The 13,842-nt window shown below is 36.9% G+C and overlaps 1 protein-coding gene across 1 annotated transcript; it reads left to right on the top strand.

The window, feature by feature from the left end:
- Window positions 1-8,534: 8,534 nt before the first annotated feature.
- Window positions 8,535-9,560, top strand: LOC125067818. The gene has a single exon (XM_047676605.1). It carries the CDS (start codon window positions 8,567-8,569, stop codon window positions 9,524-9,526), a length of 960 nt encoding a protein of 319 aa, XP_047532561.1. The 5' UTR covers window positions 8,535-8,566; the 3' UTR covers window positions 9,527-9,560.
- The last annotated feature ends 4,282 nt before the right edge of the window (window positions 9,561-13,842 follow it).

Genomic DNA, 13,842 nt, shown 5'->3' with positions numbered 1-13,842 from the left:
ATCACACCATATGTGCAATAATCGAGAACTTTTTTGTGATTTTAGTGAAAAAAATACATCACAAGTGAGCGTTGCCAACGGTGATAGTTTATCAACAGCTGGACAAGGTAATGTTCATGTCAAATTGCAAGACTGTGCGAGAACCATTAGAGACGTTTACTTTGTGCCTAATCTTTCAGGAAACTTACTTTCTGTTAGTTGTTTAGTAAATAAAGGTTATACAGTAACATTTAGTAAACAGAAATGTATTGTATCTGATGAGGATGAAGTTTTGGCAACTGCCACTCTTAGAAATGGTATATATCAACTTGATACCATTGATCAGCCTTTGTGTGGGGGGGCAGGTAATAATAATTTTGTTTCTTATAGTACAGTTAACAATGAAGTACAGTCTAGTGAAATGACTGTAATGATTTCTTCATCTAGCTCAAAAGGTACAGTAGAAGAGGAGTCACAGGAAATATGGCATCGTCGACTTGGCCACTTGAACTCCAGAAGTATGGCACTGATGAATAAAGGTATGGTCACAGGTATTAAATATAATTCAGATGTTTTTAATCCCTGTGTGGCATGCATTGAAGGAAAGCAAACCCGTGCTCCCTTTCCTAAAAAATCATATACACGAGCCACACAGTTATTAGGATTAGTACATACAGATTTATGTGGACCAATGCCAACGCAGTCTATTGGTGGTGCAAAATATTTTCTGATATTTATAGACGATTTCAGTAGGAAAACATTTGTTTATTTTTTGCATAATAAAGATGAAGTTTTTGAACACTTTAAGAATTTTAAAGTTTCTGTGGAGAATGAAACTAACCACAAAATTAAAATTCTTCGCAGTGACAATGGTGGTGAATTTGTCAATTCTAAACTACAGGCTTATCTGAAAGCATGTGGTATCAAACATCACACAACGGTTCCATATTCTCCTCAACAAAACGGTGTGGCAGAAAGAGCGAACAGGACCATTGTTGAGAAAGTCAGATGTATGCTAAGGGATGCCGGCCTGGATAACAAATTCTGGGCGGAAGCTGTAAATACTGCCGTGTATCTCAAAAACCGGACACCAACTAAGGCTCTATTTGGACAAGTACCTGAAGAAAAATGGAAGAATAAAAAGGTAGATGTTAGTCATTTACGTATTTTTGGCTGTACTGCCTATGCTGTGACCCCGATTAGAAACAAACTGGATTCGAAATCCAAGCAGCATATTTTTGTTGGGTATTGTGAGGATACTAAAGGTTATCGACTATTAGACCCTGATAGATCATATAAGTGTGTCAAAGCTAGAGATGTCATTTTCTTGGAAAATAAATTTCAGAATAATAGATTGCATGATGATAATTTTGACTCTGAGTTAATTATATTTCCACAAAATGATGATTCGAAGAAACCTGTGAGTGTTTTGCATGATCCAGAATCCACCCTGGATGGTGACAGGTACTCACAGCAAGACGAACGGCCTGAGTCGAGCCAGTTTGAACCATCCACCGTAAGACCACAGTTTTCTGATGACCAACTAAAAACACGGTCGACCACAATTACAGTGAATGATACAGATAGTGAGATTGACACAACTATAGAATCAAACAGTTCTGCGGATCCTACATACGTTCCAGGAAGCTCAACACTGGATGAGATGACATCAAGTTCATCAGAATATGAAGATCTCGATGAGGCTGAAATGTCTGTCTTGTTAGTTAAAAAGTTGTGCAATGATGATGATGAACCAGAAACAGTTCAAGAAGCGTTGTCAGGAAACGAAGCAACTGAATGGACTAAAGCTATGTCAGATGAGTATAAATCGTTTAACTACAACAAATGTTGGACTTTAGTTGAGAAACCGAAGAACCAGAAACCAATTAAGTGCAAATGGGTTTTTAAAAAGAAGAGAGGCCTGAATGGTGAACTTCTGAAATACAAAGCACGGCTGGTAGCAAAAGGTTATTCACAGAAGTACGGAATCGACTATGAGGAAACTTTTTCGCCAGTGGTAAGACACTCAACTATTAGAACTCTACTTGCTATTGCTGCTGAATTCAACATGGACATCGATCATCTTGACGTTAAAACTGCATTTTTGAATGGAGATCTAAACGAAAATGTATTTATGGAACAACCAGATGGTTTCATAGAAAAAGGGAAGGAAGATTATGTGTATAAATTAAATAAAGCTATTTATGGTTTAAAACAAGCTTCCAAAATGTGGTACGAGAAGATAAATGAAGTATTGTTAGAGAAAATGCACTTCAAAAGGGTATCTTCAGAACCATGTGTATTTTACATGAAAACTAAAAGTGAATTGTTAATAATTGCACTTTATGTTGATGATATTTTATTGTTTTCTAACAATTCAAATTTAAAGGATAAAGTGAAACGTGAACTTATGAACACTTTTGAAATGAAGGATTTTGGACCTGCACACCATATCCTTGGGATGAGAGTAATTAAAAGTGAGAATAAAATTACACTCGATCAAGTCGGATACATAAAAAGGATATTGGAGAAGTTCAAAATGACAGATTGCAAACCATCTGCAACTCCATTACAAAAAGGGATCAAATTACCAAAATGTGATCATAAAAGTGAAAATTCTCATTACAGAAATTTGCTTGGCTGTCTGATGTACATAGCAGTGTGCACCCGACCAGATATCGCTCATGCGGTGAGTATGCTCAGTCAATTCAATGAGTGTCACACTGAAACTCACTGGAAAGCTTTGAAGCGTGTTCTTCGTTATCTTAAAGGTACGCTGAACTATAGGTTAGCTTTTCAGAAGAGTGGTTTGGATGTAATTGCTCATGTAGATGCTGATTGGGGTGGGAATGAACTTGATCGTAGATCTTTCACTGGTTTTATTTTTAAGCTAGGTAATTCATTGATTTCTTGGGAAAGTCGAAAGCAAAAGACTGTTGCTCTCTCCAGCACAGAGGCTGAATACATGGCAATCTCTGATAGTTGTAAAGAAGCACTTTTTATAATAGGTTTTCTTCAAGAATTGTTGAATATTAAATGTAAAGTTACTTTATATAATGATGTTCGCGCCTACGACAACTAATTTATCTGTATATATAATACAGATCATTGATATAATTTTAAATAGCATTAGTTTCTCAATCAACCTTTTTTTACAACATTTTTATAAAAAAAAATGTGTCATCGCGAGTGTGTTGTTTTCCTTCTTTTGTTTTTTTTTCACTTACTTATAAGCCATCTTATTAACTAGTGATACAAGCGGCACTAAATTACAAGAACATATTATACAAGTTTTTCAAGCAAATTTTGTTTTATTGAGTTCGGTATCGGACTCCAATGTCTAAGTAATAGACATAATTGGCGACCGTGACAGGACAAAATCTGTCGAAGACAATATCGATTCAAGCATTTTGATTGTGGAAGCTTGGAGTCCTGCTGGAATTGGTCAGCAACAGCGCCGTAGCAATCAGCTATCGGGCAGCACCGCACCGAGTCCAGTCAAGTATTGAGGAACGAGCTAAACCCCACGGAGCATTTGTGCACATTTGAAAGGAACCACGGAGTTAGCACTGCCGGTCGTTGGACATTGGACTACTCACAGCGCAGCAGACTATAATTGCAGCTAAGTGTCCCCTTTCAGTGCCCTAATCCCTCTTCTATCATTTTTTGAACATCCTCTAATGGTGTTAACTTGTGCAAACATAATAGATAATACGTAATTACATTTTTGCCTTTGCGAATAAGCTATGGTAGGTATTGCGTCATTCGATTTTATTGTCGAGTTCTCTCTAGAAAATATGTAATCTCTCCGTTTAATTGTTATATTTAAACAATATCAGACAGAGATTAATATCAAATATAGTTGTTAAATCTTAAATTGGCCTTTTTTAGTACTTTTAAGGCTGCCGTTAGTAAATTTTATCGTCGATATAGCGACCGTAACTAAATTTACCATTGCTTAGGTGACTCTTTAATTCTTTTTGTTTATTCATGAAGCCCTAAACGCCGTCATTCTTGTGTCCCACGTGACTTTCTGTGTGGTGATTATTCCACCGAATATTCCAGAGGTGCCGTGATAGTGAGCGGGACCGATACTTCCCGCCACCGCCGCCGCGCCGTAGCGCCGCACCGCCACGTCGCCGCGCTGTTTGTGCCCGCTAAGGCATCTCCTCGACCTCCAGTGCGGTAGATGCCACCGGAAAGGGGCGTGAGCATTTTCATTCGTTATTTTTAGTTTTAAACTTTAATTTGATTTCTTCCTCACGAATTTTGCTATAATCTTTAACATTTTACGATGGGAATCGAGGACGACGTAAAAAAATTGGCGGAACTAATTACCAAGCGTAGTTCTATTAAGGGACAAATAACCAAGTTTAAAAATTATGTTGATAGATTCGATAAGTTGGAAACGCTTACTACGACGGAAAGGGCCGAACTTACTCTTAAGCTTAGTAGATTTGAAGCGTTATCTTCTAAATTTGATGATTTACAAAGCAACATTGAGGTTATTAATTATAATAAGTTAGACGAGGAGCTCGCGGAACGAGAAATCATTGAGAGGGCCTTTATTAGCAATATTGTGGCAGCTCAAACCCTGTTGCAGGTGCAGAGTCACTTTGACAGTGACCACGAATCTAGTAACTATCATAATGTAAGCCATTGTGGGCTCGACCATAATGAAACCGGTATTAGGCTTCCGTTAATTAACATTGCTAAGTTTGATGGTTCGCATCTTAAGTGGATGGAATTTCGAGATACATTCAAATCTCTAGTTCATCAAAATAGTCGAATTAGCCCCGTGAACAAGTTTCATTATTTACTGTCATATTTAGAGGGGGAACCAGCTCGTACTGTTGCGAATCTCGAAGTTTCTTCCAATAATTATGCGGAGGCTTGGAGCCTGCTATTACAGCGTTATGACAACAAACGTTTATTAATAGATCATCACCTCAGTTCGCTTTTTAATATTACCACTCTACAAAAAGAATCTGAAAAGTCGCTGCGCTTCCTAGTCGATCACGTGACTAAGAATTTGCGTGCACTGTCCAATCTAGGACAGGCAACTGAGCATTGGGACGTTATTGTCATACATTTGGTTTCGTCTAAGCTAGATAGCAACACATTCATGAGATGGGAAGAACACCGTAATACGATGTCAACTGATACACCCACGCTTAAAGATTTTCACAAGTTTCTGAACGATCGTGCATCCATTCTAGAATCAGTACACCGCAGTAGGGCTGAGAGCTCTTCTAAATCTCATGGTCAGCAGAGAGCCGCGACTGCTACTAATGCTAAACCGGAACGTTCACACTGGAAGTCATATGCTTGCACTAGTAACAGCAACACTAATAGTGATCAACAACAAAGACAGTCTCCTTCTAATTTATGTGCTTGTTGTAATTCCACTGAGCATAAGATATTTGATTGTCCATCATTTAAGGCGATGAGCGTTAGTGATCGTATAACCAAGACGACTAAATTGAAACTATGTAAGAATTGTTTGAAGCCTGGTCATTTTTCTCGTCAATGTCGCTTCGGTCCTTGCCGAGAGTGTAAAAAAAGGCACAACTCACTCCTGCACCTTACTACAAATATCGAAGGCAATACAACTAGTGCTGTAAGCAATATTAGCCCCGTCGACACACTAGCTAACTTTTGTAATGAGAATATTAGTCAAGTCCTACTGTCGACGGCTCTGATTGAGGCTGTCAATCCAAGGACGCGTAAATCGGTAGCCGTGCGTGCCTTATTAGATTGTGGTAGCCAAACCTCATTTTTAACTTTAAATTTGAAAGGAAAATTGTCTCTAGATGTCACTCCTTTAAGCTCTACGAATGTCATTGGCTTTGGTAATAATTATTCAGGAACTATCACAGAATGTTGTGCTGTTCAAATTAAATCATTTAATACGTCTTTTAATGTTACATCCAACTTTTATGTCATGAACCAACTTACTAGTTCGCTACCTAATTCTAGTTTTGATATTAGTTCACTTAAAATTCCTAGCAATATTATCCTAGCGGATCCCAAGTTCTATGAACCGTCTCAAGTTGATATGCTCATCGGTTCGGATCTGTTTTGGGACATAATCGGCTCTGAGCAACAGTCATTGGGCCCAGGGTGTCCTAGATTACACAGTTCAAAGTTGGGCTGGCTTATTGGTGGTCCTGTGCCTTTGTATAGCAAGGAAACTAATAATAATGTAAAGTGTAATACTGTTTTTACTAATTTTGCACAAGGTGATGATGATCCTTATACTAAAATGAGTAGGTTTTGGGAATTAGAGGAGATTCCTTCTAAAGTTCATTTAAATGACAGCGAGCAGGCATGTGAAAGGCATTTCGTGCAACACACCCGTCGCTTGTCCAATGGTAGATTCTGTGTGAGACTTCCTTTGTTTAAATCACCCGACTGTCTTGGTGATTCACATACCATGGCCAAGAAAAGATTTTATAATTTAGAGAAGCGCTTTAAGAGACAGCCTGAGGTCAAATCTCAGTATATAGCGTTTATCCGGGAATACGCAGAATTGGGTCATCTCTCGGAAGTAACACTCGATAGTCCTACATTGAATTTATGTTACTACTTGCCTCATCATCCGGTGTTCAAAGAGAACAGTGAGTCAACCAAAATAAGGGTGGTGTTTGACGCATCTGCTCGCACCTCCTCCGGCGTATCTGTCAATGACATTCAGATGGTTGGGCCTCAAATTCAAGACTCTCTGTTTTCCATATCAGTTCGGGCTCCCCTGTACAAGTACATCCTGACCGCGGATATAGAAAAGATGTACCGGCAAGTTGTGATAGATGAGTCTGATCGCAATTTACAACTTATCTTATGGAGAGAAGATGAGCGTGAGCCTCTCAAAACACTGAGACTTAATACTATTACTTACGGTTTCGCAAGTGCTAGCTATTTGAGCACGAGGTGTCTTTGGCAGCTGGGGGAGGAGTGCGAGGATCCACTCACGAAAACTATTTTACAACATGACCTTTACGTGGATGATCTAATTACTGGCTGCAATGACGAATATGAATTGAAATGCATTCAACAATCTGTCTCGGAGGCCTTAAAGGCAGGATGCTTTAATTTACGCAAATATAAATCGAACTCTCTTTTAGTTCTGCAGTCCTGTTCTTCAAGCTCTTCTGATAAACTGGTTTTAAGTGAGTCTGCCAGCGCTCTCGGTTTAGGGTGGGACTCAGCAACAGATCGCTTATTTTATTCTTTTGACATGCCTCCTAGTACTCAGAAAATAACTAAGCGATTTATATTATCGACATCTTTTAAAATCTTTGACCCACTAGGTTTTGTGTCCCCCTGTATAATTATCCCTAAATTAATTATGCAGCAGTTATGGCTAGATAAAGTTGATTGGGATGACGAAATTTCAAATGATATGCAAAGGGCTTGGCTTAAATTTTATAATACTCTAAATATTTTATTTGCAATCTCTATACCTAGGAAGGTTTTATGCGACTTACCAGTTATAATAGAATTACATTCCTTCAGCGACGCCTCGCAGAGAGTGTACGGCGCGTGCATTTTTATTAAGTCTGTAGATGCAGCAAACAACGTAAGTGTTAATCTTTTATGTTCTAAATCGAAAGTTGCACCTGTGAAGGCCTGCACTATACCTCGCCTAGAACTATGCGCCGCTGTGCTAGCGGCTCGTCTATGTAAGGTAGTCGTTGACTCGGTGAGGTTTCCTATAGAACGCAGGATCCACTGGTGTGACTCTAGCGTCGTCCTTGCTTGGCTGCACACTAGCTCTAGAAAACTTAAAACATTTGTGGCCAACAGAGTCGCAGAGGTGCTGGAGTTAACTGATGCTGGGTGTTGGCGCTATGTTCCTACTTTTCAGAATCCGGCTGATCTCATTTCCCGCGGGGCGTATCCTGAAGAACTTAGGAATAATAATTTGTGGTGGTCTGGTCCGGAGTTTTTATTGCAAGATGAATCATCTTGGCCTACCTTGTCCAAAAATCTTCAACAAGACTTAAATGGTCTAGAGTTAAGGGCAAATGTTGCTAATCTAGATAATAGCATTTCATCGGTAATTCAATTCCATAACTTTTCTAAATTAAATCGACTAAAGCGAGTGTATGCATACGTGTTGCGATTTCTTTACAATTTAAGAAATCCTAAGTCTAAGCGTCTAGAAGCATTAAGTGTGCAAGAATTGCAAGGCTCGTTTCATTTGCTTTGTCGCGTAGCACAACAGGAATCATTTCCTGTCGAATACGGCTTATTGGCTAAAAATAGGACAATCAGTTCTCGGTCTAGCATTATAGCTCTTACACCTTTCATGGATGCTAGTGGATTGATACGTGTAGGAGGTCGCTTAGACCAATCGTCGCTTCCATTTGAGAGCAAGCATTCAATTTTATTACATTCATCACACTACCTAACTAAACTTATCTTTGAGCGGGAGCATTTGCATAAGTTACACGCTGGTCCACAGTTGCTTCTCGCTAGTGTGCGGAACTATGTGTGGCCCATTAATGGCCGGTGCCTCGCGAGAAGTACTGTGCACAATTGTTTACAGTGTAGGAAGGTGCAAGGCAAGACTTTGACTCCGTTGATGGGAAACTTGCCCTCACAGCGTATTACGGTGGACTTCCCGTTTCGTAGTGTTGGTGTGGATATGGCTGGTCCTTTCCTTATCCTAAATCGAAAGGGACGCGGAGCAAAAACAACAAAATGTTATTTATGTATCTTTGTTTGTTTGAGGTTTAAATGCTTGCACTTGGAAGCTGTCAGCGACCTTTCAAGAGAAGCTTTCATTTTAACTTTACGTAGATTTGTGGCCCGTCGCGGAAGGCCTACAGAGATTTTTTGTGATAACGGCCGAAATTTTGTAGCCGCCTCGAAAGAAATAGGCAATTTTTTAAAATCTAATAAGAATTCCATACATTCCTTTTGTAGTGAGGAAGAAATTAAATTTGTATTTTCTCCTACCTATGCTCCCCATTTTGGTGGCATCTGGGAGGCTGGAGTGAAATCCGCAAAGTTTCACATCAGGCGTGTTATGGGCAATTCGCATTTAACATACGAGGAGATAGGCACCCTGTTTGCGCAAGTTGAAGCCATACTAAATAGCCGTCCCATCTGTCCTATGTCTTCGTCTCCAAATGACCTTCAATTCCTCACCCCGGGGCACTTTCTGCTTGGTCGGCCGCTAACCGCATTGCCATCACCGAATCTCGTCGACTGCAAGGCTTCTAGTCTCCGACGTTACCAACGGCTCGAACAAATTCGACAACATTTTTGGAGAAGATGGCAGCACGAGTACTTGGCAGAGCTACAACAGAGAACAAAGTGGCGCGTTCCTGACATCCCTTTGAGGCTTGGAGACCTGGTGCTATTGCAAGAGGAAAATATGCCACCACTGTGTTGGCGTGTAGGGCGCATCAGTAAGCTGTTCCCTGGCGCTGACGGTGTATGTCGCGTGGCGGACGTTCAAACGACTCGAGGGACATTTCGAAGACCTTTCACACGACTAAGCCCTCTACCAGTAACAGAGAATCAAACTGAGGGTTAAAATCTGGTGATTTTAACGGCGGGGATGATGTTCGCGCCTACGACAACTAATTTATCTGTATATATAATACAGATCATTGATATAATTTTAAATAGCATTAGTTTCTCAATCAACCTTTTTTTACAACATTTTTATAAAAAAAAATGTGTCATCGCGAGTGTGTTGTTTTCCTTCTTTTGTTTTTTTTTCACTTACTTATAAGCCATCTTATTAACTAGTGATACAAGCGGCACTAAATTACAAGAACATATTATACAAGTTTTTCAAGCAAATTTTGTTTTATTGAGTTCGGTATCGGACTCCAATGTCTAAGTAATAGACAAATGATAACCAATCTGCACAAAAATTAACTGCTAATTGTATGTATCATAGTAGAACTAAACACATTGATGTAAGGCATCATTTTATTAGAGAAAACATTAAGAAAAATATTATTAATGTTAAGTATTTGCCAACAGATTTAATGATTGCTGATTTGTTGACAAAACCTCTGACAAAAGAGAAACATGATCAATTTGTGAAAGGTTTATGTTTACATAATTATGTTTAAGCTTTGTTTATATTTTTTGGTTGTGTTGAAATAAAATTGCATTATCTTAGTGATATTGTATTTAAGTTTTATAGACATCAATAAGTAAATATATGTTGATTATAATTCTGATAGATAACAACTTATAGTTAGTTATTATGACATCGGTTTAAGGGGTAGTATTAGAGCTGTCTTTATAAACGCAATGTCATAAGAAAATAATTATGAATTAGGTCTCACATAATGTCTATTGTAACTTACTCTGTAAATGCTTAATAATTGGGTCTTAAAGAATGTTCCTTAACTGTATAGTTTTTAAAAATTGACATCTCTCACTTGCTTCTAGAACGTTCTCGAATGTGTTAATATACGGATTAAAAATCTTTTCTCATCTCTTTGGTGTTTGCATTTCCAACATTAATCTATCACATAATACGTTGCAATATACCACCAGAATATTTTATCAATCAAATCTTAGTTTAATAGCTAGCAGGGCAACGATTATTTCGCCAATATCATGTAGGTTGGAAAAGAATATTTTATTTGCAATCAGAATGTCACATGAGTGAATTATTATTATTAGTCAGCTTAGTGCATAATAGATGTAAAAGTACTACTACTGTCATTTGTTTGGTGAATCGATAATTAATTCAACTTTTATAAAAATGAATATTTCTATCGATCAGTGATTATTATTTATATTTAAGGTTATTATGAAATCCACCCACACATGCAGCGAGAAATATTTGTTGGCGATATGTTATAATACGCCATGACACGTATATGGTAATGGCATAAAATATTATGTCATATTAAAAGATATTCATATAGATTTTTGAAGTAATAAAATGTAAGAGTTATTTAAAGAGGAATCTTTATCTATAAGAACATTATAATATTAACCAGACCACGTTTATAAACTAGAATTAGTTTAATTATGATACCCTTGCAATAATTAGAGTTAAAGCCTAGTGAATTAAGACGTGCATGTAGGACTGAATCAGGACTATGCCACGTTTATTGTAATTTCTATTCTGGAACATTCGTTACCCTCATTACCGTGTTTCATTTCACGTCTTTCATAGTCGCGCTACTTTTTCATCTTATTAAAATACTTGAATGTAGCGAATGTGATATGAATTATATATCGTGAGTTATAATATATAATTTATAAAGGCATTCGAGCAACTCTTTGCTGTCTTACCTGATCATATCTGACTTGTATGTGTGTGTGTGTTACTTTAAACTGACTCGAGTATTTTATTACTGTATGCTTAATTAAGAGCCACTATTTCAAAGCGATTTTCATCTTCAGCTTGACGGAAAATTCGTGAGGACATGTACAGCCAGTAAATTTTCCAGTGCTGGACTTTGAGGAGAAGGTTAGGAACACATTGCACCACGCTGCTCCAATGCGGGTTGGTGGATTCACATGTGGCATAATTTCGTTGAAATTACACACATACAGGTTTTCTCACGATGTTTTCCTTCACCGTCGAGCACGAGACGAATAATAAACACAAATTAAGCACATGAAACTTTTGTGCTTGCCTGAGTTTGAACCCGCAATCATCGCCTAAAATTTACTCGTTCTAACCACTGGGCCACGTCGGCTCTTCTTGTGAGGAAACCTTCATCTAATATGGAATAATATTAATATGTATATAACACCCTTCCCATTAGCAAAAGAGGAGACCTATGTCCAGCTGTGGGATATTCACGGGTTTTGAAAATCCCATTACTAAATTTTCCCTTGTTTGTTTGGGCGTATTATTACCAATTCGAGGGTCAACGCCTGTAACACTGATACGACGAAGTAAATAAATTACGAGTCTCCCAACCCTCTTCAGCCGCCCCGACAAGTAGAACAATTATGCAACCCTTTGTGGTGGACACGTATTTATTATTGAAGTAAAAAGGTTAGGTTATAGAACAGTGAAATACAGAAGAGAATGGCTTAAAGTATCAAAAACATACCTAACAAATATGATGGTGGCATCAGGACACTTATATTTTATCTTAATATAAATTGTTTAACGTATGTATACATTTTAATTAAAGATGAGTTTCTTAATAATTTGGATCTCGACTGCTTAAGCAACGGCTTCTTGATAGCATTTCTGAAATTATTTTCGATCTAGGGATGTAGGTCACAATTAACAGCGATATATTTTAAACCAAACTGTCAGTCAAGTTCGTAATTTCATTCCGCATTCCGGTCAATCGCAGATACCCCAATGAATACTTTATAAACTCTTTCTGAGAGCTAAATTTAAAACGGACTCGTGTTGCTGTATTTATTCAGAGTAATATCACGCTGTGAACATTTTCAACTGGTCGTTTCAGTTCATTTTACTTTATAATTTAAATTTATACATTCAAGAGTCTTAAATAACATTGATTTTTAGTCAAAGCACTCACAGCAATTTCTATATAATTCTTTTTTTTTGTAAATATGCGTAATTGTTGGAAGATGGTTTAACGAAAATGTAATTTGTTTCTATTATATATTTTATCAAATGTAAGATCTATTATATATTATAATATAAAAATTTTAGAAGCAGATTATTTTCGGTCGGAATTTCATTTTGAATTTCGAACGTCATTATAAAGAGAAAATATCTTCAAAACATTATTTGAAATGGACGTCCTTTGATCTTCCTGCTGTGGAGAAAATCAAACGGAAACAAGTAGGTGTAAAATACTCGTGTAATTTATTATTAAGTAATTTGTATATTTAAAAGGAGCTAGGATTATTCTTATATTTACCATTGAAATATATGGGATGTTATACGGTGGCTTGAAATCTTATACGTATATGTATGCCAACAATAGCATTTTTTGGAAAACATTTGATCTATGAAATATAATTTCTGAAAATCAACTGGAACCACGATTTTCACTCAAAACCACTTTATTGTAAAGCCTTTCATAATTTTAAAGTCCAAAATAAATCGGCTTTGTTTTATAATGCGCGTAAGTATTTCTTCATAAATGCGAATTAATGATGTTAAAAAAAAATTACCTCTTTTTTTATTTGTTTTGTGTTACATGTTTTGAAGAAATATAAACCAGTCCATTTTTTTTGTTATATATAAAGAATTATTACGCTCTTGGCTCTTGAATGGCAATTCCAAAAATGCTTTTATTACTAGTACTAACTGTAAACCTTTATATTTTTTATAATGTAAAATAATAATTCAAACGAAGACGAGAGATTTTGTTCATTTTTTTAAATATTTTTGGTTTCGTATTTTGCATACGTACATTTAAAGATTTAGATAAAATCATATATTTGATCATGACTTAAATTATATTTCTTATTCGGAGTTTAGATAAATTTGTTCAAGACGTGATTTGAATAATCATACAATATATATATATATATATATATATATATATATATATATATCATTTACTTGTAATATTTAAGGCGAATCGTGACAAACCTTGAGAAAAGCAAATATAATTATATGGAAATATTACATTGAAGCGCTACATTGCCTAAATATTGTCTACGTAGAGTTATGAAATTAAAAACTGGTATGACAATCAAATCTGGGCAAGCACCACGCCTTTTTATGTGTTTAATTTATGGGGATATCTAAATTTATCTCGTGATCGATGGTGAAGAAGCCCATCAATGAAATTCTCCTACATTTATATATCCACCAATTCGCAAAAAGCTGGGCAAAATGAACTTCAAACTCTCTACACGACTGGAGAGGAAAACTTTTCAGCTACAGCAGTCCGACATTTGCAAGTGCAGGCAACAGAGAACTGAAAT

This window comes from Vanessa atalanta, chromosome 12, assembly GCF_905147765.1.
Source record: "Vanessa atalanta chromosome 12, ilVanAtal1.2, whole genome shotgun sequence".
Taxonomy (NCBI): Eukaryota; Metazoa; Arthropoda; class Insecta; order Lepidoptera; family Nymphalidae; genus Vanessa; species Vanessa atalanta.
The sequence above is the reverse complement of the archived record's forward strand: the minus strand, read 5'-3'. Positions and strand labels throughout refer to the sequence as shown.

Coding starts and splice junctions, on each gene's coding strand:
- LOC125067818 (XM_047676605.1), top strand. CDS start 8,567: ATGGGAAACTTGCCCTCACAGCGTATTACGGTGGACTTCCCGTTTCGT.